The following is a 24,710-nucleotide window of genomic DNA, read 5'->3' on the forward strand; positions in this document are numbered from 1 at the left end:
AGGAAAACAAATTCTCTGGTTAACCACGAGTTTAGAGGGAGCATCTCTTACCTTTCTGGACACACATCAAGGTGTATCCTGATTATTTTTTTGTTGTCTTCTTGTTTCATTCATCAGTTGTTTCTTTAATATCTGAGTGACCCGTAAATCTCTGCTTGTTCTTAAAATACCTATTTAATGCAAGTAGTTGTGTCAACTTTATTTTTCCCTGAGCTTCCTGCTTTCTGCCTTAACAAGGATTTGTTGTCTCTTAGCTATCACTTCTTTCTCATGTCAGTTTTCTCTCTGTGAACTGTTCATGGCCTTGTCCATCACCAACCAGAACAGACACATGTGTACTAAAATATTTTATCTTAACTACTAAGAGTAGGTCAAGTGTCCTCAAACATGTGAGGCATGTGTAACGGGTTATTGGCTGGTGGCTGAGTCGTGCTGTGGGGTTTCTCTCGCTCAGTTACTGCGTGAAGACCTTCACGGGGCACAGGGAGTGGGTGCGCATGGTGCGGCCCAACCAGGACGGCACCTTGATTGCCAGCTGCTCCAACGACCAGACCGTGCGCGTGTGGGTGGTGGCGACGAAGGAATGCAAAGCTGAGCTCCGAGAGCACGAGCATGTGGTAGAATGCATTTCCTGGGCTCCTGAGAGCTCCTACTCCACCATATCAGAAGCTACGGGATCAGAGGTAACGTTCCCAGGCTGTTCCATGAGCACACACGGGGAGATGTTTGTCCCCGCTCTGTGTAGGGCTGACTGAGCTTTGGGCTCAAAGGGCTGGCAGGTACAGCAGGTGTATGGATACTTTTGGCTGAGCATCTTGGTGTGCAGTTAATCCCCTTCTTGGCTTGACAGGATCCGGCTTTTGTGTTTATCAGTAGGACCTACCTTTGTGCTAGTGAAAGTGAACTTTAGAGAGATGTTCTGTTCTGGGAAGGGTGAGAATGGGAACACTATATTGCAGCAAAAAAATGTGGACGGCAGCTGCTCTGGCAGAATGTGAGGATTATAAGGATGTTTAGCAATTGGAAGCTGGCAGGAGGAAGGAGTCAGAAATGCAGAATGAAGCTGCCTTGGGTGCACTGTGCTGGAATCAAACTCTGACTGCTGTGTCCTGCTGCACAGTTATTGATGGGAGAAAGCATTCCATAACTAATGAATCCCCATTTGTGTGACCACAGATACCTCTTCTGGTGAGCCTTAAGAAAGGCTTGCTAAAGGCCAGAAAAACTTTCCTCCTAAGGATGCCCAAGTATAGAAGAAATGAACTAGACATTAATTCCCATTTCTAGTCGGGTCCCCTGGCATTGCGGTCCCACCCTGCACCTCCAAAGGGCATGGGCACCCCAAGGGAGAAGTAGCTACCCCGAACACAGGGACTTGTCTAGTGATGAGGTTTTACAGGTTATTTCAGTCAAATTTTACTTGAATCCTTAAAAGATCCTTATAATCTTTTAATTATAAGTAATTCGAACAAAATCCCGCGTGTCCCTTCTGTTGCCGGGAGGGCTCTGTGGCGGAGCCTCCCCTGCCACCTGCTGGTGGGAGCGGGCACAGCACCTGCACACCTGGGGCAGGTGTGGCCCCGAGAGCTCGGCCCTGGGACACGCCGGCCGTGGGCACACACAGAAGTGACTTCGCAGTAGGACGTTCTCAGAAGTTCTTCATCCTGCCTCGTTGCAGGATGTTTTATGAGGAATGTGAATACAGAGCTGTGCGTGAGCTGTGTCCTTGCTTGTCCCGAGATGTGGGACTTAAGCTGTGCCTACTGTTAACAGAGGATGTCTTGCAGTGGGCAAGTGTGTATTCAAAGTGTTGCTTGGCTTGTGGCATCAGCAGGATGTACAACCATTTCTTTTAACAGATTGTATAATTCCTATTTTTGTGTAAATCTCCTAGCATTAGTACCAGTGCCTGTGACCCAGCTTTGGCAGTGTGGGTTTATTCACTATAAGCTGTTGTACAGTCTGATTTTGGTACTAAGCAATACCACTGGGAAGGGATCTTCTTGCTTCCTCCACGTCCCCCCATCCATCCCATGTATGCCATAACTTAAACCATAATTTTCTGTAGACTAAGAAGAGTGGCAAGCCTGGGCCTTTTCTGCTGTCTGGATCCAGAGACAAGACCATTAAGATGTGGGACATTAGCACTGGCATGTGCCTTATGACACTTGTAAGTCCATTGGTGTTTTTGGGGCAGTAATAGCAGCGTACGTAAAACCAGTTTTAATGAAATGTGCTATCTTGCATGTTATGTTTTGAAGAGAAGCCAGAGTTATGGAAATAAGGCAAATGCTGGAAATACAGTTTTAATGGCTTCTATAGTTCAGATGTTGCTAAGAAATACTGAGTATCTCCAAACCCACAGTGTGAATGCAGTACTGAGGTGTAGGTTCTGTGGTGTTGGTTTGTCTGCAGAAATGCTGATAATGGTCTGAATTTTGTCTTCTGTAAAATGTTATGTTGTTCCCATGTGTGGGACTTCCCGCAGGCCATAGCCTGCTGTTTGCAGCCAGGATTCTGGGTGGTGGTGCTGGGAGTGGGGAGCAGAATTGGTGCAGATCACATGAGGACTGCTGTTTGCCTTCAAGGACAGGAACACACATTGTTGAGAGAGCTGATAGAGGTGTAATAATAGAAAATGGAGATAAGCTCTGAGCAGTAACGGGCTTCAGGAGCTCAGTGCTGTCCTTGCGGGGCCGGGCGGGGTCCCTTGGTGTGCTGTGGTGTGAGCTGGGGGATGCTCAGCTCTCAGCCTGCACCTGCTCACTGATCTCTCCTTGTGCACAAGGTGGGCCATGATAACTGGGTACGTGGTGTCCTGTTCCATTCTGGGGGAAAGTTTATTTTGAGCTGTGCTGATGACAAGACTCTCCGTGTCTGGGACTTCAAGAACAAGCGATGCATGAAAACTCTGAATGCGCACGAACACTTTGTTACCTCTTTGGGTACGTATTGCTCCCCGTGCTCACTGCCAGGGCAGAGCCAGAGCTGCAGCTGAGCACCAGGCTGGCATTCACCTCTGAGCTCTAGTGGTGCCTTGTGCTCTGTATGTGTTAATCAAATAAGGACAGAGAGGAGTTGGACTGTGCTGGATTTTTCCACTTCTGCTGCCAGTGTTGCACATGGGTAAGGATGTTAACTGCCAGGGAGTTCTGGAACCTGTCACCAGAGTGTGCAGGGGTCTGGAGAGTGCTCTACTGCCAGTGCTTGCCCAGCAAAAGGAAAATAGGGGGTGTGTGCACAAAACAGAAAAAAAATTACTTTGAATTCCTGGGCATTCCTGGTTGGTGTTATCAGATCTTGGTAGACATTAGTTCCCCTTGTCCTGGTGAAGCCAGAACAAACCAACCCCTCTCTTGTTCAGCAAAGCTGCCTTTGCTCTGAAATCTTCTCTGCTTTTCTTCCTGTGTTCCCCTGGCAGTCTGTAGCTCCTTCAGCAGAGCTGGGTGAGTTTGGTCAGCAGGGAGCCTGGAGCTGGCTGCTGAGGTTCCCTGACCAAACTGGCAAGTCTAAATTAAATGCGGGACTTGACTTCCCCCTGAAATGGCTGAGGACAGCTGATGAGAACGGGGTGAGGAACAGTGTGAGTTGAAGAACATCAGACCCTTAGCAGGGCCTGGTTAAATCTGGAACAGGCTGCCTCACTTACAGCTGAGCCTTCCTACAGTGAGGCTGATTCCTCTTGCTTAAATTTCCCTGTCCTGACTCTGAACCAGCCCCACGTTGATTTCTATATACAAAATACTTGGGGATCTCCTGGCTCACAGACTGTACTGTCTGCAGCAGAAAGAAAAACTCAAGTTTCCTGATTCTTGGAACACCTCTTATTAAATACCTGAAGTGCTGTCTCCGGGTAGGATTGAAGGGTTTTATCAGTATGAGATATTTTGTAACTTTATCTTGATTTCTTTTGCATGAAAGCTCCTTTATAGCTGAACTGAAAGTAGATTTTCACGCTTTACAAAACTACAGCATGAGGGAATTTGCCTGCAGAAGTATGGCCACAATGAGCTTTGGAGTTTAGCCTTTAGCTTGGTGGAATTATTTTGAAAAATCAGCACCATTCAGTAAGAGTGGGAAGTGCTGAAGTTTTGGGTTCGTTGGTAATGTGAGCTTTTGTCTCCTGGCAGATTTCCACAAGACAGCCCCGTACGTGGTGACTGGGAGTGTAGATCAAACAGTAAAAGTGTGGGAGTGCCGCTGATGGAGTTCACAGTGACCCCTTTTCCTCTGGATGCACTCAGATACCATGGTTACCCATTGAGCTCTGTTTAAATAAATATTGTCCTTTCATGTAAATTATTCTGGATGTAGATTGAGCTTATTAAATGTTACACACAAAGTATTCATGCATGGTGAATCCAAATTGTATACTGTAAATTTACATACGTTGTCTAGAAGTACCATAGGTTTAAGAACATGGGCTGGCATTGGTCACATCAGACCTGAGAAGGCAGAAGTGGGATGATTGGAATAGGGCACTTAACTGAATAGTTGACAGTGTCATTATGTTGGATAATTTACCTGTTTTTCTTTCTGCTGTCTGTTGGTGCCTGAATTGGTGACCTCATTTGGGAAAAGTTTTGTAGGGCTCTTTCAGAAATGTGTATCTATGTAACATCACTTAAGTGTGCTTAATAAATCTTCTCTAAGAATACTAGATAATAAGGCTGCAATTCAGAATCTTCTGAACCTTATATGTAATTAATGGAAATAAATTAAACTCTGGAATATTTGTCATGAAACATTTGCCAAATCAACAGAAAACACTTGTTTTGGCCTCCTATCACGCAAGGGTTGGTATATTTATAGAACTGACTGTAAACCTGAAATAAGACAACAAATCTTAGCAGCTGATGTGATAAATGTATTTATTTTTTATTTGGTCATTGGTTAAGCTGTGCTGTTAAACTAAGTTTAAATGGTTTTTTTGTTTGGTTTTTTTTATGCTAGACAAACTTCCAGGAGGAGTTGTCCATCCCACTAGAGTTTAGTGATCCAGTTTCCAGTAGAGCTTCCTCTCCCAAATGACTGCCATGGTCCAACTTGCTGTTTGCTTTCCATGTTTGTTAGAGATGTGCAATTCCTATTACACAGCAGGATCAAAGGACTCTTCCCTCATTCACTGGCAGGAAGTTGGGGTATACAAAAGTTTCCTTAATGCCTCCTTGAAAACCCTTTGACAATGAGGTGATCCTCACCTTGGCAATGTGGCTCCAATAAAAACATCCTGGGGTTTGCATATGGAGAAACACCTTGGGCTGCCACATTTAAATGCTTTAAAGGAAGCACTAAATACCTTGAGAATCAGCTAACAATGGCAGGTCAGATCCATACAGGCCTCTAGAAGAAAAACACCTGAACAAAGCCCACTCCCATCTGTGGGAATGATGCTAAACACTAAAACCAAACCCAAATCCTATCAGCAAAACCAGCCCAGCTCGGTTATTAGTATTTATGTTGTTTGGTGTACACAATTTTTGATTTACATATCCCTAAAGTTACATATTTTGATCTGAAGTGAATGAAAATATTATAAATTAATATTTTAATCAGCATTTTTGTGACAGATTCCATTGTAGATAACAAAGAATTACAATACTTATCAAACTAACCAGGTCTTTTTAAAAATCCACTTTAAAATTGACAACACAATGAAGAACCAGGCTGATGTTTTAACAGGTGAATTTGTGCTTTATTTTATTCCTTTGGTTTAGTCCGTGGCTTTTAACCTGTCCCTTTTAAAGCTGAGAGTCCCTGACTAGTTTAAGGTGGGCTGGAGGGCAAACACACTGCACTGGTGGGGGAAGAACTTCCACAGTTGCCCCAGAAGGACCTGTTGTTCTGTGGGAGGAGCTGGATGGGGGTGTGGGATCCTCTGGGAAGGGGTGGAGGAACCAGGGTTCTGATGTGGGGGTTTTCAAAGCCAGTTTAAGATCAGGCTAATCTCTTAAATCCAGTGGTTTCTGTCATTCTTGGTGTGTGTTGCTGCAGTTAAGCATGCACGAATAAAGTCTGTTTTGTTTGTTAGCTGCTTGGACTGGAAACATTTGCTGCTTTTTGTCCTATTAGAGAATTCCAGATACACAAGTAGTGCATCTTAAATCCCTCCATGCATCTGCAACTGTAAATTAATAACATCTGTTTAATTCCTGGTAGGACCTAGAAACTTTATTTAAGTCTAAAGTAAACCACCCTCATGTACATAACTCAAACCTGAATGAGAAATTAAAGGTACCTGTGATGTGGAAGTTGTCTACTGCATTTTTTCCCTGTAGCAAGCAAGCACTTACCAGGACAACCAGCCCCAGAGTCACTGCTGCTGTGCAGAGTGAGCCTTCTCCTGGGGCTGCAGGGAATGATCTCAGGGATGGTCCCCACTGGACCAGAGCTGAAGCCCTGATTGGAAGGGAGAGCCACAGCATGGGGTGAGGGTTCCCAGCTCGCTCTGGGAGCCGCTCTTCAACTGTCCCCACTGCTTCTGTCGGCTCATGCTGTGCCTTTGCTGTGATCAGAACTACAACAATGAGCTTACTGGGTCAATTATGAACTAAATGTATTGGAGGGCTCGAGAGGTTCACTGCTTGTCTGGCACTTCTGACTAAAATGAGCAACACTTCCCAGGACCCACCTCTGGCCTGTGTTACCAGGGAGCCGCTGCAGACCCCTGAGCTTAACCCAGCCTGGGCCGTGCCACATGGGCTGAAAAGTGCAACATTTATTGTGGTTTAGACAGAATCTGGAAGTTGATGGTTTATAGCATCTTGCACTTTAGAAGGTGAAACAAACCCGTCCTGTTTTTGTGTGTGGTGTGACCAATGTGTGCCCGGGGCACTGAGGAAAGGAAAACAACCCCCAGTTGGTAGGGAGTGGGGGCTGTGGGCATGGGGCCCCTGCCTGCCCTCTGCCTCCTCCTGTCCATGTGAACTGCCTGAGAAATCACTTAACAAGCTCCTGACTCACCTGAGAGCTGTTTAAAAGGAAATATACTTTGTTTTTGTAGACAGTGGTGGCTTGGTAATCCTTTAATGATTTGAATATTGCAAATGCTGAGTTGAGTGAAGGAAAAGCGCCCTTGGAGTGAGCTGTTGTGTCCAGCTGTACATAATGTCCGTGTATTAAATCAATACCGAGAGTCCTGTAGCAAGAGCACGTGCATAGAGGGGTGGGATGGCCGGGGGGGAGCGGGGAGATCGCGTTGGATTTGCAAGTCACAACTGGATTTAATTGGCCTTTTTATCTTTCCACTGTGTCATGTAAGTAGCTGCTTTCCTGTCCTGCCTGTCCCTCAGGCTTCCCCAAGTTCATTCTGAAGAGAAGTTAGCAAAATCCTCACAATGTAGAGTTGATTCCAACATGGAGAAGGCAAACGTCAGATGTTTGTTCAAGCACTGTTAGAGGTTGCAATTGGAGAGAACAGTTCCTAGCTGTAGGAGTTAACTGAAGCTATTGACACAATTAAAATTGGTAAAGGAATGTATATAATACTGCTCTGTGTTTTACAGTAAGATTTGTTGCTCTCAGACTGTGTAAAACAAAATTTATTCATGTTTTCTGCATATTAAAAAAATCTTATTGTACCAATTGGTAAACTATTAAATGCATATAAAACTAGATGTGGTTTTGTTTCCTTGGATGCAAGAATTAAAACTATTTTGAGAAAAGCTATTGGTGTTTCACCCTCAGATTTTGCTCCACACCTGCTTTGCCTTTGCTCTAATTTTAATTTAACTTGAGTAGCTCACCTGAGGAGAAGGGAAGCCGTTTTGAGGTGGTTGGTGGCAGTTGGAGTGGTGAGAGGTTTTGTTGTTTGATGTGGTACAGTGAGGTGCCATGGGAAGTGCTCTGTGTGGGCTAAGCTGGTCTCACAGGTGGTCAGGAGAGCCTTGTGGGACCATGGCTTGCCTGTGCCACGAGGGACCCCCCCTTGGGGCTGTCCCAGCACTGCCCTTCCGTGGTTGGGTTGGGTTTGGTTGGGTTTCTCCCTTACCTTGACCCTCTGTTTACTGCAGACCCAACAAGAGCTGCCTCTGACTGCTCTGCACTCGCTGTTGGAGCTGTTGAGGCTGGTGGTCGTGCACTGCCCTGAATCCTCGGAGTGAGCACTCGGCTTTCCTGAGGCAGCACAGGTCCGGCACGGGGGAGGTGGGTACCTGGAAAGCCAAGGCACCATAGTTCTGGAAACATTTGTTCTGCTATTGGGGTCTTGCAGCTGGTGTGTGCTTTGGTTTGATTTTTTTCTCTGTGGTTTGGCCTTAATTGCTTAGAGATGGGTCAGTGACCTGAACTGGAATGGGCACATCTTCATTGATGGAAGAGCACAGATGTGCCTTGGGCTTGATGTGGGGAGAAAACGAAAGGGCACTCCCACCAGCTGAGGTCTGTGGAAGCAGCTTGTATGGTGGTACTTGTCAGTGGGAACAGGCCCAGGATGGACAGTTGGAGGAGAGCCACTTGCATTTGGGAAAAACAACTGAACTGGGGCTCTGCCAGAGCCAGCGTGTGCATGAGCCATCCCTGCTGGGGTGACAGGGGGCACAGGTGGATTTTGGAAGAGGGGTAGAAGGAAGGCCTTGTGTGTCTGCAAGCACAGGGAGCCCAAGGGAGGTTCAGGTGTGAGTTACCAAGAGGAATCTGGGCAGTTGAAGAATCTCCCCCCTTAGCTCAGGGAGTTGTTGCTCATGCAGTGTGACAGCAGCTCTGTGGGCGTGAGGTTGTTTTCACCTGCTGTTTCCAGTCCTGATAGAACTCTGATGGGCATTAAAACATTCTTCAGCTGACAGGGTTGAATATGAAATGACACATGTAGAGGTTTGGAGCATTGGTGGGTGTGATGTGGTTGGGTGCACAGGCTTCTCCCCAGATTGTGACCAGTGAAGGCCTGGGCTGGACCTGAGTGAGGTGGGCTACACATACCTGTATGAACTAGGAGCGAGCTTAGCAGGTGAGTTGTTCTAGGGCTGAACATCTGCCCACCTCTGGTCCAGCTGTGGCCCAGGGCTCATTTGAGCCAGATTTTACATTTGTTTAAGAACTTGTGAACAGAGTAATGAGAACACCCAGACCCCAAAAGAGGTAAAGAGAGGTACAGACAGATGTTGGTAAATGCAGTTATTTACCAGCCTGCACCGCTCTTGGAGCTCTTGGCCCTGGAGCCTCAGTAGCCAGGCCTTGTGTCCTCTGGCTTCATTTTGTATGGCCACAACATCCCCAGAGCCCCCGTGTCCCTGCTCCCCCTTCTCCCCTGGAGCAGGAGGGAGAAGTGACTTCTCTCCATGAACATAGATAGATTCTGACAGCAGAGGGTGGGTCCTGCCCCTCGGGGCTGGGGGTGCTGGGGCTGTGACAGGTTTTAAAGCCTCCAGCTCACCTGGACCTGTTCTCTCCCCCAGCTTCTGCTCAAAGGAAACAGGAGCGGTGGCTCCAGTGCTGGTACCAGTACCTTGCACCAAATTGTAAAGAAACAATAAAGTACCTACTATAGTTTAAAAAGCTTTTAATGGACTGAAAGACACTAGTAAAAGAAAAATCTTGTAGGAAAGATGCACTGTAGTAATTTATTGATTGCTTTCCAGGAAATTCAGAATTTTTCTAATAGGAGCAAGTTCATTTGCAGTGAAGACTGTTGCCTCCAACACCTCAGAGGCTGCTCCCTTCTTCCCCCCCGCCCCGAGTTACAAATACCTGTAAGGTCGGACAGGAAACCGAGGGTACAGAGCACAGGGACAGCACTTGGCTCCCAAGGTCAGTAAAAGCAGCAGCGCGGGTTAGCACGGGGCACGATCCATGACAGACAACGCCAGGGAGGGACAGGCTGGGCACCGGCAGCGCCGGGCCCGCCCTTGTTCTGCAGCCTCAGCTGCTTGGAAAACAGGACATTCAACTCTGTCGGCACCCAGGGCCTGCAGCAGCCACAGTCTTCTTGCTTGGGGACAGTGACAACCCCACGGGATATGTGTGAGGGGAGGGGAGAGGAGGGTTTCCTTAGTGGCACCTTGCCATTCAGTACCATCCATTGCCAGCAATGGAAGCTCCTGGTGCCAGTCCCAAAACCAGCGTGCAAAAAACTCCAGAGAAGGAGGTGTTTGCCAGAGGTTTCAGTGCTGGGGGAACTTCAGGTTGTATTTAAATCCCCTGCCTAAAGCCTGGTACTTTCTGGTGGTTATTCGTCAGGTTCAGGGCCCTCATCTCTGCCCCAGCTGCTGTTGCAAATGAGACCAAGTCTCTTATTTCTGACTTTTCCTCCCCTCTCCCCCCACCCCGTAATAGAGCCACGATTCCCTCCTCACTCCCCTTAGCTCAGCCCTCATTTGCTGCATTCCCACCTCTCCGAGGCACTGGGGTTTCCACTGCAATGGAATTTTGTGCGCTTTTTTAAACATCAAGCCCTCACTCTTTGAATACAGTATCCCAAGGTACTCAGCGGCAAGCAGAGCAGAGGTGGAACGGTGAATATCATATATATATATATCTATATATATCTATGTATATATCTATCTGTATCTTTACCTTGAAAATTAGAATGTGAATGTTACAAAATCCCACTGAATTGCTAAACTGCCAACCAAATGTAGAAAAAAATGGTTAAAGGAATCCCATGGCTATATCCTGATGTAGAAAATGCTGTACATTCCCCACTTCCACACGTCACAAGCTTCAGTCATCTGAGTGACACAAATATGGCTGTTCTTAGCACAAACTGGGATAGTGACTGGTGGGGGGGGTGGGGAATCAATCTTTTGGCTTGGAATCACGTTTTACAAGAACGCGGAGCAAGAATGGGGCTGGTTCTGTACTGGTTTAGCAAAGCAGTGTCCTTAGTCAACATAAAAATGACCTGAGAAATGTTACATCCCTCCAGACAGTTCATTTGGAATCCATATGTACAAAGTAGAAATAACTGCTGCACACACACGACACGGACACACACACGGCAGGACGGCCCCGCGCGCGCCAGGACGGGTCTGTGCTGCCTCCGGCCACTTCCCTCGCGTGGCACACACAAGCTCGGGCAGACAGATTACATTGCTCAGATTAGTTCTTTGCATTGTGTATTAATTGTACCAGTGCAATAACATTGTCAAAAAGGAGGAGCTGCTCCAGGGGCAGCTGAAGCCCCAGGCCAGATTCAGAAAAGGGTGGTTTAAACTTTTTTTTTTTTTTAAAGCGAGGTACATGTTAAGCAGAGCTCTGTGTTAAGGGGATGGCAACAGAAGGCATGCTCGGCTCAGCCTCCTTTTCCTCCACAGCTTTATCCTCTGCTTCCAGCTGTTCCCCACTTTTCATGCTTTCCTGGAGCTGCTGGCGTCGCTGCACCTCGGCTTTAAGGTTCTCCAAGTCTTTTTGGCTGAAGGGGAAAGCAGGAAGGGGAGCAGACATTAGACTGGCCTTGGAAATGGTGAAGCACAGGGACAAGGTCATGTTCAACAAGGAGGAAATGCTCCTTGCACCTGCCCTCCCCCACAGCTCAGCCACACCTGAGCATGGCCAGGACCCAGTTGGGTGGTTGGGTTTGATCCAAGAGGCACCAGGATGTACCCCATCAGTGGGGCTGGGGCAGAGCAGGGGGTTCATCTCAGTGATGGCCAGGTAGCCTCCTGCTGCTGCATTTTTACCATCAGTGATTATTTACAGCCTTAGAACAACACAGTCTCAGCTCAGGTCATCTATTTCCACCACCACCCCAATCAAATTTTTGACTAGAAGTCTGTGAGACAATTTATAACAATTAAACAAAAATAATCTAAGAGTCCTGCTATTTATAGTGTTTTGATGATGCTAATCAGGGCCTGCATTGTGATCTTGGCTAGAATAAATCCTGTGAAGCTGGTTTCTGCTCTCTCATGAACAAAGACAATACAAAAAAAGACTTGATTTCTAACAGCACAACCCAGAAGAATCACTGTACCTTAGTGGAATGAAGAGAATTCCATTGATAATGTTGAGCTGCTCCAGGACACTGGCCATACTGGGAGCTGTGAACTACACCACAAGAGAAAAGAAGTTTTAGGAGTCAGAATCCAGAAAGGACTCTGAGCAAGTCCAGACACCATTTACCAACAGCTGAGAAGAACCTCAGGGTCATATGACACCCGAATAGCTGCAAAGTGGCATCATTTGTATTATCTACCTCTTTACATGAGTAAGCTGAATAGCAGGATCTAGAGCTCCCCACCAGTCCCTGCAGGAGCCTCCCGCTGAACCCTGCATGACTTCAGTTAAATACAGTGCCACTGCAAAGTGTGCTGGGTTTTCTACCCTCCTTCAGGTACTGTAACAAGGGTAAAACCATTAGTGCTGTTTTTATGGGTTTGAGCCTCTTTGCTGGCCCCCATTCCCTGGACTTGACTCTTTACTCAATTCGAGGTCCTTGTGCTCCCTTCACTGCCATGAACCCCTCAGGTCTGATCAGTTCTCCACAGGGAGAAGAAAACCTACCCACAGAGCACTGTCCCACTCTGCCCTTTGGGCAGGAGGGAGGCTCTGTAGCTGGAACCTTCTTTCCCAACCTGCTGGAGTACAGCCTGGCAGGGAGAGCGCCCATTGCACAGGTCAGCGCGTATTCCAGGGCTGGGGTGCTCTGTCAGCTGCACAGGCAGGTAGGAGCAGCTGGATTTCACCCAAGAGGGCCAGTCACTCCTGCTCCATGTAAGGCAAGGCAGCCCCCACAGCCCCTCCACCCCCACACTCTCTGCCCAGCCTCCCCAGCCACAACATCCCTGGAAGGAGAACAAAGCACCCGGTAAGGGATGACAGCATTTCTTAGCATGAGGAAACTGAAGTTCTTCTGCATTGAGCAATCTGCCCCCAGGCTGTGAGTCAGCAGCGGGGCAGGGTTGTGTGGAGCTGTGCCAGGCTCTCGCCCCAGAGCTGTCCCTGCATCCCCACCACTTCCCGGGGCACCCTGTGATGGCATCACCTGCATCCGACCACCCTATCAGGAGAAAGAGCCAGAGCTCAGGAGAAAGAGCCAGAGCTCAGGAGAAAGAGCCAGAGCTCAGGAACGTGCTCTGAGAGGGGACAGATGCTCCGTCCACACCGCTGATACCGCACTGTGTCCGAGCTGCTGCCCTGGCGGGGACCTCCTGCCCAGGAAGGATCTGACCTGGCACAGCCACTGCACCCTCCTGACGCTCTGTGTCCCTCAGGAGCAGCTGAACACAAACCCCTGCTGGCACGGCCCACTGCCCACTGCTCCCAGGTTACCTTCAGTGGCATGATGTTGGCATTGGAGCCGTTCTTGTAGATCTCGTTCATTGTGCGCTGCAGAGCGACCGCTTGCTGCGTCAGGTATTTCAAGTACTCGGAGCTCTCTTTGGTCTTTTCATGGTGTTCACCGAGCTGACGGGAAAGGAGGGGTAAAAGAGTTCAACATCACAAATGAGAGCAGGACCCTTCCCGGGGCACATTCCTGGGCGCTGCCAGCTCAGCATCCCTACAGGAACTCAGCGGAACAGGATTTCACCTGTCTTGACATTCAAAAATCAAACAAACAGTTCTGGGAGCCTTATTAGCACCATTCCACATTTCCATCAAGTGGGAGTACATTTGCTGGGTAAGCAGCATTCCCGGCACAGAGCTGTGCTTCCAGGAGCAGTATTCCAGCATTCCCCACACCAGGCTGTGCCTTCAGCCAGCTGAGCAGTGCTGAGTCACCACGTGCAGCCACAGACATGCTCAGACAGCCCTAGGCTGGGCAGCAGTTTCACTGAGCAGCAGCTGGGCTGTGAGTGGGAGCAGGCACTGCCCATGAGACAGCTCCACCACCAAACCAGTTTGGAGCTGGTATTTTAAAAGGCCGGTGGTGCAAAACATGGGAAGAACAGGCCAGTTCTTTCCAAGCGCCACCAGAATGTGAGGCTGTGCCATGACAGAAGTGTCTGTCACTGACAGGTACAGCACAGACACAATTGCAGAAGCTGGGCAAAGACTCCTGGCATAGCAGCAGGCAGTTACTGCACAGGGCAGCAGTTCTGCCCCCCCCTACAAGGATTCCTACAAACAACTCTGAGCAAATGCCAGGGAAAGGCCTCCCTGAGGCCCAGCTGGGCACTGGTTTGCAGTGGAACTGCTCAATTCTGGCCCTGCAGTGACAGGACTCAAGTGCACGGCGTGGCCACTCGTCACCTGGTTCTTGTAGATGGTGTAGCCTTCCTTCTCGTGCTGCAGAGCCGACCGGAATTCCGCCTTGCTCTCATACACTCGGGCAACCAAGTGGTGGCTGAGGGAAGGAAAAGGGTTGAAAGGCACTTCCATGAAGGAGAAACATTTCTGTGCTGCAGCAAGCATGACTGTAACATCACTGTGTTTGGGCTAAAAGTCTTAACCCAAGTGTGAAAAGAGACTGAATGTAGCACCCTGGAAGATACTTCTCCCCACCCCAGCTAGGGATTCATATGCTTATGCTCATTTGGGATGGATTTTCCTTGGAATGCTTTGGAGTGACCTACAGAGGTAAAGACTGAACTGGGGATCTTTCCTCCTGCACCCAGGAAAGCTGAAGGCCACAGCAGTGAACCGAAGGGAGAGGCACATCCATGGGAACACCTCAGGGCTGGATTTGTTAGCTGGAGAGGAAGGCTGCAGCCCTAAGCCCTCACCCTTCCAAAGGGGTCTTTCTGCTTCTTAGAAAGTAGATGTCTGCATTGCTTGATTATTCACAGATAAAATTAAAACCCTTCCAGCACAGCAACACACAGCAAAGCTGGGGCAGAGCTGGGACTAAGTCCCCTGGGCTCTCTCCAGGTGGGAGAGCTGACTTGGCTTGGACTGTTGGCCTTGGTACTTCTGGAATGAAAAAGAGATTGCTGGTTTTGGCAGTGTTGCTCTGTGGGAGGGGATGAATCTCTTCAAGCATCCCAGTGCCACTGAGGGACTGCAGGATGCTCTCTCCAGTCTGGACATCCATCAGCCACTGGAAAACAAGGCAGGCTCTTGCAGGTGCTTTGTCAGGGTGGGTTGATTCACACCCTGACAGAGAAACAGATGGCTGTGATGTGGCAATGGGAACTGGGAGTGGGCCATACCTGGCTAACAGTGAGCCAGTTCTGCACCCAAGGACAGGGCATCCAGCACTGCAGCAGGGGCCACTGGGAGCAGATCCTCAAGGTGCCACTGCTCCCAGCTCCCCTGGGAACACACGGAAGCCACTCAGGATTTTTATTCAAATACAGGGCTTTGTGGCAAAGGACAAAAGCACATTAAGTGCTTCTCAAAAGATCCCTCCCCGAGGGCTGGAACAATTAAACACTAGCATTTATTGTAGTGTCCCTGGCTCCTGGTGTAATTCCCTTAGCCTGGCTTTCCAAATTTCACTACTCACATATGTTTTTCTACTGGGAGTCCTCAAGGACTTGATTGATTTTGGGGCAAGCAGTATCACAGCAGATGCCACAATTAACCTTAAGAACAAGGGATCTCCATCTTTCGAAACTACAAACTTGGATGCTGCACCATGGCCTTGGCTCTGGGATGAGACTGAATCTCCAATTTACAGGCTCAGACCCTCCCACGTGCGCACTCAGTGACTGCTCACTCTGACAGCAGTGACCCAGCCCAGCACCCCACCCTGCCTCACCTTAGTGCAACCTTCAAAGACTTGGAGCCGTGATACTTGGAGCTGATGGCCAACGCGTTCTCCAGGAAGCGGAGGGACAGGTCATATTCCATGACCCCGTGGAGCACCAGGCCGATGTTGTTCTGTGCAGAGAAGCCAAGCAGGCATTGAGAAAGGCACATTCACACTACAGTTCCTGCTCTGGGAACAGCAGGACCACCCAGGTATGTCACTGCCAGAAGGGCTGCAGCCCCCAGCAATGTCCCTACAGCAGTAATACATGACAGGGACCATCCATCCCCATGGGAACTCCACCCAAGCAAGCCAGGCACAAGGGAGGTAAGGAACCCCCCAGGGCAACAAGAACATATTAAATTAAGGAATTTTCCCGAGGATTACAGGTGCTGAAACCCCCATCTGCAGTATCCCAGAGCTCCAGCAACAGAAGCTGACCCTTCCAGCTAAAGGGCCAAATTCCATTTTTTCCTTCATCTGATGGAACCAACTGGTAACAACCCACGGAGGAAAAGCACTGCCTGAATGTTTGCTTTGAAAAGCCATCATGTGGGCATCTTAAAGGCCAAGAGGTTTCTTAGAGATTAGGAACTTGAAGACTATGAACAGATTACTTACATCCAAGAGTGCCATTTCTGGGTGATCCTCCCCAAATACCAACAGCATGAGGTAGCGTGCACGGTACAGCAGGTTCAGTGCTGTTGAGAGTTGGCTGTTTGCAAAGCAGTACAGAGCCAGGTGCATCTAGGACAAGAGAAGGGACCCAGCATTAATGTCAAGGAAACTAATGTCTCCTTTCCACTCCTTTCCTCAGCTGCCCATGAATAAAAAGACTTCAGCCAGTTCAAAAAGTCCAAGTCTGCTGGCTGACCCACAGCCCCACTGAGGTGTCACAAGCACTGAGGAAGCTATCTATTGAGTGTTTTATTTCAATTTCTCTTAACATCCCTTGTGGAATATTTCCAACCTGACCTGTATGTATGTGATATTCTGACTGTGCTTTTGGGGGGATTCTTTCTCATTTTTTTGACATAAGCCCAGGGCCAAAGCCAGCAGAATTAATTAATCTAAATAAACATTCAGCAGACAAACACTAAACCCCAGGTTCAGCAGGACAATTACTGAGCATACAGGATGTTTATAATGCACACGCTCAGCTATTCAGTCTGCAGGATCCTAAGAGATGATGGAAGTGGAGGATTCTGGGAAGAACGCTGCAGAAGGGAGGAGAGCTGCATCTGTTTTCCAGCTGCAGACACGAGGCTCACAGACTGCAGCCAGCCCCCTGAGGTACTGCTGCTCCCCCAGCTACCCATACTCACGTATTCTTGAATGGTGTTGGGGTGTTCGATGCCCAGGACCCTCTCGCTCATTAGCACCGCTTTCTGCTGATTGCTTAAGGCCTGAACAGAACAGAACCCAGAGCAGGTCACACTGTGCCATGAGCTCGAGCAAGATAGGGAAGGAATGAGAGGACTAAGGAGACTCTCTTAGAGCCCCTGCTTACCTCTGAGTAATCTCCCATGATATAGTTGAGCCGAGCTAGCAGCCTCAGGCAGGCACAGATTTCTACATGCATAGCACCATACACATTGTTGAACAGGTTTAAGGCTTCGTTGATGAGCTCACAGCCCTCCTTTAAGAAACCTGAAAGAAGGTGTATCCACACAGATATGTATGTTAAACAACCCCTAACACTGCTGGAGACCTGCTGCCCATGAAGTGAGACCAGCAGTGGGATACACAGCCATAGGTCACTGCCTGTGCAAGGACCAGAACCTGGGGGAAGGAGATCACTGCCCTGACCCATCCTTGCTCACTGCTGGGGGCTTTACAGCAAGAGCCTTCCAGATGGTCTTGGAGACCAGGATTCTCTACCAAACTGGGGTGGGCAGGGGTGTACTGGTGGCCATGCCTCACACATCCTGCTCCCCCCATTATCAGTGGCTGCCCTGAGAGGCAGAGACACATGAGGTCTGTCTGTACCTTGCTGAACCTTTGCTTGCCCGCTCTGGAAGAAGTGGAAAGCATCGGAGGCTTTGGGGTTTACGTGTTTCACTACGGGGAAGATGTTGAGAATATCCTCTTCTGTGAAGGTGGGCTTGTGCCTGTTGTCGAAGTTGTACTCCTTCAGCAGGATCTGGAGCAATCAAAAAGAGGGGAGGGCACGGTCACCACTTCCACAGGTACTTGGCAAGAAGGCAATTCTGCATGTGGATTCACAGGCAACACATCTGCACCATGACCTGGGACAGAGCTCTCGAAGGTGCAGTGTGACCACTGTGTGTGCAGGGCAACATGGCACTGCAGCACCAGTGCTGGAGCCCATCCCACTGTTCCCCCACAGAGCAGTGAAAAACCAGTGCTATGGGGAAGGAAACCCTTGTTCTCCAAGCAAGGCCCCAAAGTCCTGCTCTGCTCAGCTGAAGAGCTGCTTCTCTCTGGAGATACGTGGAACCTGTGTGTGCATGAACTGAAGCTGAGCCAGCCAGAGCAAGCTACACAGTTCTTCCAAGGGAGATGCCAGCAACCTTACCCTAAGAAGGAGCTGGATTAGAAATCTCTTTCCCAGGGCTGGGACCTGTATTCTACCATGAAGACCAGAAAGACCTTTCAGGGCTCACACTGTGCCTGCAAGCACAGTCACACTCTTCGTGTTCCTCATTACAAAACATGATGGGAAGGAGGGGGGATGTGGATCTTACCTGGACTCCAGTTTTGAGGGAGATTTCACGGAGCAGGGTGATTTTCTGTAGATTATACACTTCAGCTGCTTGGTCAGCGTTCTCACTGCAGAAAGCACATACAAGCTTCAGCTTTTGGGTGAGTTTCTGCTCAAGTACATCCCTCCACCATGGGTACCTGAGGCACAGGTCTCTCTACAGCCAGGTGCTAACTGAAACCAATGACTAACACTGCAGAGCTTGCCCATGGTCTCTGAAAGCCTACAGAGCACAGCAGTGCTTTTACTGAAATCTCCCCCCCTGTGTTCTCCTCAAAGCTCACTGCAGCATTTGGGCTGAATGCCTTCAGCTCTTTGTGAGGAGTGAGCTGTTTTTCCCAGCTGCCTTTGTGTCATAGGTTTCATCTCATTCCAAATTTCACATACACTTGCCCCTCCTGCTCTTTGCCCAATTTCTTTCCATTAAAAACCCATAAAAGTCTCTCAAGAGTACAGATTTTATTCAAATAGAAAACAAGTCAGAAAGGGAGGTCCTGTTAAAGAACAACAAGAGCTACAGGTGTTTGGTGAGTCCAGGTACAAGCCAGGGTCACCGCTCTGCTTACCATTCAAGACTGAAATCAAAGTAGTTCTTTGCTTCTGAACAAATATTCTTCCATAGCTCCTGAGGGGTCATGCTGGCCCATGCAGTGTTATCAGCATTTCCAAGGTTCCTGTTTTTCCTTTTCTTATTCTTTTTCTTGGAGACCAGCTCATCAGCTGGAAGATGGGCAATGGGATTTGGGAAGGAGCTCAGAAAGCAATTGAGGAAGTGGCTGATGGCAGCAGATAAACCCGACAGCTCCACACCCTACAGTGAGACACCAGAGTCAGTCATGGGGACACCTGCCATCACAGGCACTGCTCAACCCCGAGCCTCACACACACCCAGTCCTACCAGTAACAGGCACATCTTCCAGGAGAGGGAGTAAGGCAACATTTGCAAGTGGAACTAGCACAGACAGAATTACGTAGATGTAAGAGTAACTATATGCCTACACACACAAATGTGTAGTTCCATTTTGGACTGCTACCTGGGACAGAAAGAGCAGAGAGTGTAAAGAAGATTTGGCACCGGAACCAAGCCAGGGGTATTGCTGTGCTGTGTGTGGACAGGTACAAGGACAAGATATGTAGTGTTCAGCCAAGTAAAAAGGCTTCTTAGAAGGGCAAAAGCAACACTGTTTAAGAGGAAAAGGTATTACAAGGAAAACAGGCTGTGATTTCACTTTTAAAAGCCTGCAACATAATGAGTGAGGATCTGGGGAGGAAAAGCATGAATGATTACTCTCTGGGAAAGCTTCCTTCAAGTGAGAACTTGTTTTCTCTTAGACACAGGCCTGTACCTATTTCAGCACTAATGAGCTTGTACCTCCCGTTGCCACGTAACCCCCAGGAATTGCCTAATGAGAGGAGAGCCCCAAACAGCTCTGTTTGTGGAAAAAAGTAATTAGAGAGGACACAGGAGGCAAGAGGTCAGACTGCAGGTCATACCTGGAGGTACGTCTTGAAGATGTGTTTGGCTGATCGAGTGATCAATTCACTGATTCCAATTTTCTACCCAAAGGAATAAAGAACAGACCAAGTCAGTTGGCAAGAACATGAAAAAACACACTGAGCTTTTGAAATGGCCTTTTATCAAGATCTGCAGGAGACACACTATTCTCCCTGCAGCACAGAAGTGTTTGGCATTTGACAGCCCACCTGGAGCCAGCGAGGAGCCCCTGGCACCTCTGTGCCCACAAGCCACCAGTGCAGCACAGCTCCAGCAGTGCTTCCAGGGGCTGCACCGGCCCAGTCCTCACCTGTTCCCAGGCAGCCATGCTCACACTTCACAGTTTGGTCCAAAGCCTGGATGGATCTCAGAGGCTTGAAAAAATGCATGGCTTAAAATCCAGCTGTTACCCACTATTACACTTGGGAATCCCTGAAGCACTTCTCTACCCCAAAGCAGCCTTATACTCCCTAACATTATGAAAGCCATTAAGGATTTGGGAACAAAACTCCCCACCCACCACTTACAGGTCCTTCTCCCTCCTCCCCTGTTTTTGAAGCTGTTTATTTTTACACAGCGAAAACAATTGGCCAAGTGGGAATCTCCTCAGGGCAAACGCCACCAGAGGTGCTTTGAACCGAGCCCGATGTTAAGCCTGATGCTTACAAAGATGTGATCCAGCTGTGCACGGCCAGGGGTCTTGGTGATGAAGTTGATCACCTTGCCCAGGTAGCGCATGTTGATGCCCCTCTGGTGCATGGCCTCAGCCAAGGTCGCCCCATCCATCGGGAGCACCGTGTGATCCAGGCAGTCCTTGACCTGCAGGGTAGGTACAGACTTTGGTTGCTGAGGGCAAACGTGAAAGAAAGAATTTCAATTTTAAAAAAATTTAGAAAGCAAACCAGGGAGCGGGACTGGGGTTCCACAATGTCACTGCACACACCTCGTTACCCGGGTCGCCCCAAAGGCTGACACTGATCCCAAGCAAGGCTCTTTGGGTGGGTAGAGTGCTGTAACACCAGAGACCACCATGGAGTGGGGGCAGTGGACACTCACAGCAGCCAGCCCAGTCTGAGCAAGCTCCTTGCCACTGGGGCCAGTTTTACTCTTCTGTCTTGGTGGGGAAGGAGCAGCACTACACACTCACGACAGGCAGAGGCAAAACTTGTGGAACTAGCAGGCTGACCCTTTTTTAGGGCCTCACAGTCACCAAGTAAAAACTTTTCCAATTAAATGAGTACGTGGAGCTGTGCACACACAGCTGATAAGGAGAAACTGCACTTACATTTTCAGCTGTGTTGCAGTGCTGATAAACAGTCGTTTAATTCACATCACAGAGTAACACCAGTTCCTCTCTGATACGCAGAGGACTACCTGCTACAACAGCTGGTCTGCAACCTCCCCTCACACAGGCCTGTGCAGTGTTTTGAGTTTATATACTGGAATATCAACTACCTTGTAATCAACAATCACCAAGCCTTTTTCTAATTCTCTCACCCTCTTTTTTATTTAAAGACTGAATAGGCAATTCTAAAGGTTATGCTGACTACAAAACTAGTGAATTTAGAGTTCAGAAGAAACATTCCAGCAAGGAAAACCCTCTCCTACACAAGACCAATAATTCCTGGACCTCTTAGACTGGAGCTCATGAGCTCTCCCCTCCCAGTTCCAGTGCCTGCTCCAACAGGCGTGTTAGCTGTCAATTTGGCAAGTGTCTGCAGAAGGGAGAAACTGGGATTTCTTATCTGGCCAGGTTCACAGGTGATATCCAAAATGCTTAAGACTTACAGAGGGAGTTTTTATGACAGCTATTAGTAAGAACAATTTCCCAGTTCACTTCAAATTATTAGTCACCAATTGAGTCACAACCAGGGTCAGTAAAACAATAAGTTGTGCAGGATGCCCAGGGCTAGGGAGGATGGCTTACATGGTCTCTATTGTCCCAAACTCTTAGCAATAGCTGTTAAATACCAATGCCAAAAATTATTTGTTTAATTGAGGTGGGAAAATTGTGCCATGATGTAAGATGAGAAACAGAAACTCCTCATGCCTTGCACGAGATGCTTGCACTGCTCTCTGTGCTCCCCCACTGCTGTCCCAGAGGTCACCAGTGTCAGTGCTCAGAGCAGTCAGGCTCAGGCTGAGCTTTCAGAGGGCACATCACTGCTGGCCCTCAGTTCCTTACCAAGCCTGGGATCTGGCACGACAGCAGGAATGCAGCAGCATCCTTCAGCAGCTGCTTCTGATCCTGCACCTCCTCTTTGCTTGACTCAGGGAAACGAACACCTGGGGGAGGAAAAGAGAAAAAACATCAACCACAGCAACTCACAGAAACAAATCCTCTACGTAAAGTGTACAGGAAGAGCAGGCAGAAAGTTAAAGTAATTCTGTCTCCCTGGAATTAAAGATGCTTCAAAAACTGGATCTCAAACTCTACAGCATGTTTTGATGGGAAGAGCAGTGGGTGCTGTGCTGTGGTAGCAGCTGGGCTGTCTGAGCTCAGCAGTATGACCATTCCCCTGCAGTGTGCCTGCACACCGCCCTGATATTCACCCCCAGAAACACTCTGGAATCTTTTCTCTATTTCCAAATAAAAAATATGCTCCTAGCCATGGAAAGCCACTTGTGATGCCTTTGCCCAACTGTGCATGTGAAAGGGCACTCTGCCTGCTTACCAAAATGTTACTAAAACAAACCCTGCCCTTCACTGAGGGCCCAACATCAGTTGTTCAACTGCAACTGTTTTTTGTGTAAACTACTACACTGGGATCAAATTTAATTTTTTTCCCCTCCCTCTGCTTCTCTTCAAGTGGTCTAGCAGCTGGGATGCTGGAGAATCACAGGAATATTCTTGGCAACAAGCTGCAGCCCTCCCCCGAGCGCAGTGGTGGGAGACGCTCACTGCCTGCACTTGGCAGCTCCAGCACTGCAATCCATTACACTGCTCTCTCTCTTCTCTTTGTGCTTCACAGAGAGCCCTGCACCGTGCCCAGCGAGCCAAGAGCCAGCAATATTCTTGGCTACAGAACACAATTTTTGTCTGCAGCTGGCGGGACACAGTGTCCCTCTGAAGGAGGACTGAGCCCAGCTCTGGGTACACATACCTGGTGAGAAAATATCTGGGTTAAACCGGATGTCAAACGACGTGTCACTAATGGAGCCCACAGCCTTGCAAGCATTCCGAATCACTTCTCTGCTTTTGGGATCCACTGGAGCAGGGAGAAAAACAGACTACAAATGAGTGTGGAGTTCAGGAATTACAAACCTAGCTATAAATATAAGATTAAAAGCTTTGCTACTAGAAACAGCAATGATGGTCCATTCTGCGGAAATCCATTATAAAAACAATCAGTTGTAAGGTATTTGGAAAGGAGAATGGCTGCAAAGTCTGAACAAGAGCATGTAAAATAACAAAAAAAAATCCCATGAACCTCTCCACCTCTAAGCACAGACACTCAGAGCTCCAAGCCTGGGGTTCCCAAAGGTGCCCATGTGCTGCTTGCCTCCTGCCTGGCCCAGCACTCTCCTGCAGCCCCACAGGCCAGCCTGACCAGGCTTTTTCTCTGGGGCAGAGCTGAGGGGCTGATGGGCTTGCTGAGTTCAGACACATTCACTCACCCAGCCCCCCAGGGCGAGTCATCCATCAGGGTGTGAGCAGATCTAACAAAGAGTTCAGGCACTGACAGGCAGCCAGTGCTTGTCCTGTTTAACAATCATCACTCACCCCAACCACCCCCCACCTGGCGCTGCTCCCACCAGTGACAGCCCACCAGCCAGGGCAGGAGGCCCGGGCTGAGCTGGTGCTGAGGATGAAATACCTGTTCCATCGTCAGACGCGATGGTCTCAGCGAGCTCCTTCACCTGATCGAGTCCCGTCACGTTATCGTCTATTTTGCCGTCCTCTGACTCAGACCTCTCGCTGTTTGCGGCGCCGTTCTCTGGAGAGGCACCATTTTCCAGTGCACCTGAGCTCTCCTGCTTGTTGGCTTTCTGCTGCATCAGCTGCAGTGCAGCCAGCTTCATAAATAAGAGATACCTGCAGCAAAGGGAAAGGGAAATTCAGCTCAGCAGAAGAATCCCTGAGGATCACCACTGCTCTGCAGGGAAAAACCTCACCAAGTTAGCATTACAGACCACAGAGTTTCCCTGTGGAAATGCAGGGTATACACTCTCTTCCCATCAGCTTTCCAAAAATCTAAGGAATGCACATTATCGGAAGAAGCACAAAACTGGCTTTTCGTTCCCCACCCGAACAGGAAGTGATCTCCTTGCTGTGTCCATAGGCAGCACTCGCAGCCAGCTCAGGAAGACTCACTGCCAGATGCATGGGACCAGTCACACACAAACCAGCAGTAGTTTGGCCAGGAGAGCTCAGCAGAGAGAGGTCCAGGCTCTGCCAGCCACGGAGCAGCAACAGTGCCCTACAGCCACAGTCCTGCAGGCTGCTGGTCTGGAAGCTGTCCTGGGACCAGCAGAGCTGGCTGTGGGCACAGGGCAGAGCTGGGGCAGGCACTGGATGCGGAACCAGCCGCTCAGTGGACACAGAAGGCTCCTCTGCCAGCAGTGGGAGGGCTCATCTTCCCGGCAGGCAGAGCACAGCTCTGGTCACCTGTGACAGCAGAGCACCCACAGCCCTTCCCAGCAGGAGTGTGGACATCACAGCAACCCAGGGCTGCACCACGTGACTGCGACGTGTCCCACTCCCTGAGCTCCCACTGCCTCGCCAGCACGGAGCAACCCACACGTCCCACCACAAACCTGCCTACAGCACTTCCCACAGGATTTTTTTCAGCCTCTAGGAAACAAAGGTAACATTCAGGACATCTGGAGAGCCTTAAAAAAAAGCATAAATCCTTCCCATTCCCTAGCAGTCAGGTGCACAGGATACCTGCAGGGAAAGCAGAACTACTAAATGTTTGGAG

General features: G+C 48.9%; 2 protein-coding genes across 3 annotated transcripts in view; one reads left to right on the forward strand and one right to left on the reverse strand.

The window, feature by feature from the left end:
- PAFAH1B1 (platelet activating factor acetylhydrolase 1b regulatory subunit 1) overlaps nt 1-7,614 on the forward strand; it is a 29,290-nt gene extending 21,676 nt beyond the window's left edge. Inside the window, exons 9-12 of the mRNA XM_027660228.1 lie at nt 455-683; nt 2,069-2,170; nt 2,789-2,945; nt 4,131-7,614. Of these exons, the coding sequence (XP_027516029.1) occupies nt 455-683; nt 2,069-2,170; nt 2,789-2,945; nt 4,131-4,204 (562 nt within the window). The 3' untranslated portion in view covers nt 4,205-7,614. The remainder of the gene's footprint in view (nt 1-454; nt 684-2,068; nt 2,171-2,788; nt 2,946-4,130) is intronic.
- Nucleotides 7,615-9,529: 1,915 nt separating this feature from the next.
- The window catches only part of CLUH (clustered mitochondria homolog), a 32,615-nt gene continuing 17,434 nt past the window's right edge, over nt 9,530-24,710 (reverse strand). Inside the window, exons 11-26 of one of the 2 annotated variants that reach the window (XM_027660229.1) lie at nt 23,607-23,824; nt 22,893-22,997; nt 21,974-22,074; nt 20,455-20,607; nt 19,788-19,850; nt 18,860-19,104; nt 18,277-18,361; nt 17,558-17,711; nt 17,079-17,218; nt 16,894-16,974; nt 16,190-16,315; nt 15,578-15,699; nt 14,128-14,221; nt 13,207-13,341; nt 11,909-11,982; nt 9,530-11,347 (exon numbers count right to left, since the gene is read on the reverse strand). In XM_027660229.1, coding sequence (XP_027516030.1) covers nt 11,179-11,347; nt 11,909-11,982; nt 13,207-13,341; nt 14,128-14,221; nt 15,578-15,699; nt 16,190-16,315; nt 16,894-16,974; nt 17,079-17,218; nt 17,558-17,711; nt 18,277-18,361; nt 18,860-19,104; nt 19,788-19,850; nt 20,455-20,607; nt 21,974-22,074; nt 22,893-22,997; nt 23,607-23,824 — 2,065 coding nt within the window. In that variant the 3' untranslated portion in view covers nt 9,530-11,178. The remainder of the gene's footprint in view (nt 11,348-11,908; nt 11,983-13,206; nt 13,342-14,127; nt 14,222-15,577; nt 15,700-16,189; nt 16,316-16,893; nt 16,975-17,078; nt 17,219-17,557; nt 17,712-18,276; nt 18,362-18,859; nt 19,105-19,787; nt 19,851-20,454; nt 20,608-21,973; nt 22,075-22,892; nt 22,998-23,606; nt 23,825-24,710) is intronic. The other variant, XM_027660230.1, reaches the window with a different exon arrangement.

The sequence above is a fragment of the Corapipo altera genome, unplaced genomic scaffold (assembly GCF_003945725.1).
Source record: "Corapipo altera isolate COAL_440 unplaced genomic scaffold, ASM394572v1 271, whole genome shotgun sequence".
Classification (NCBI taxonomy): domain Eukaryota; kingdom Metazoa; phylum Chordata; class Aves; order Passeriformes; family Pipridae; genus Corapipo; species Corapipo altera.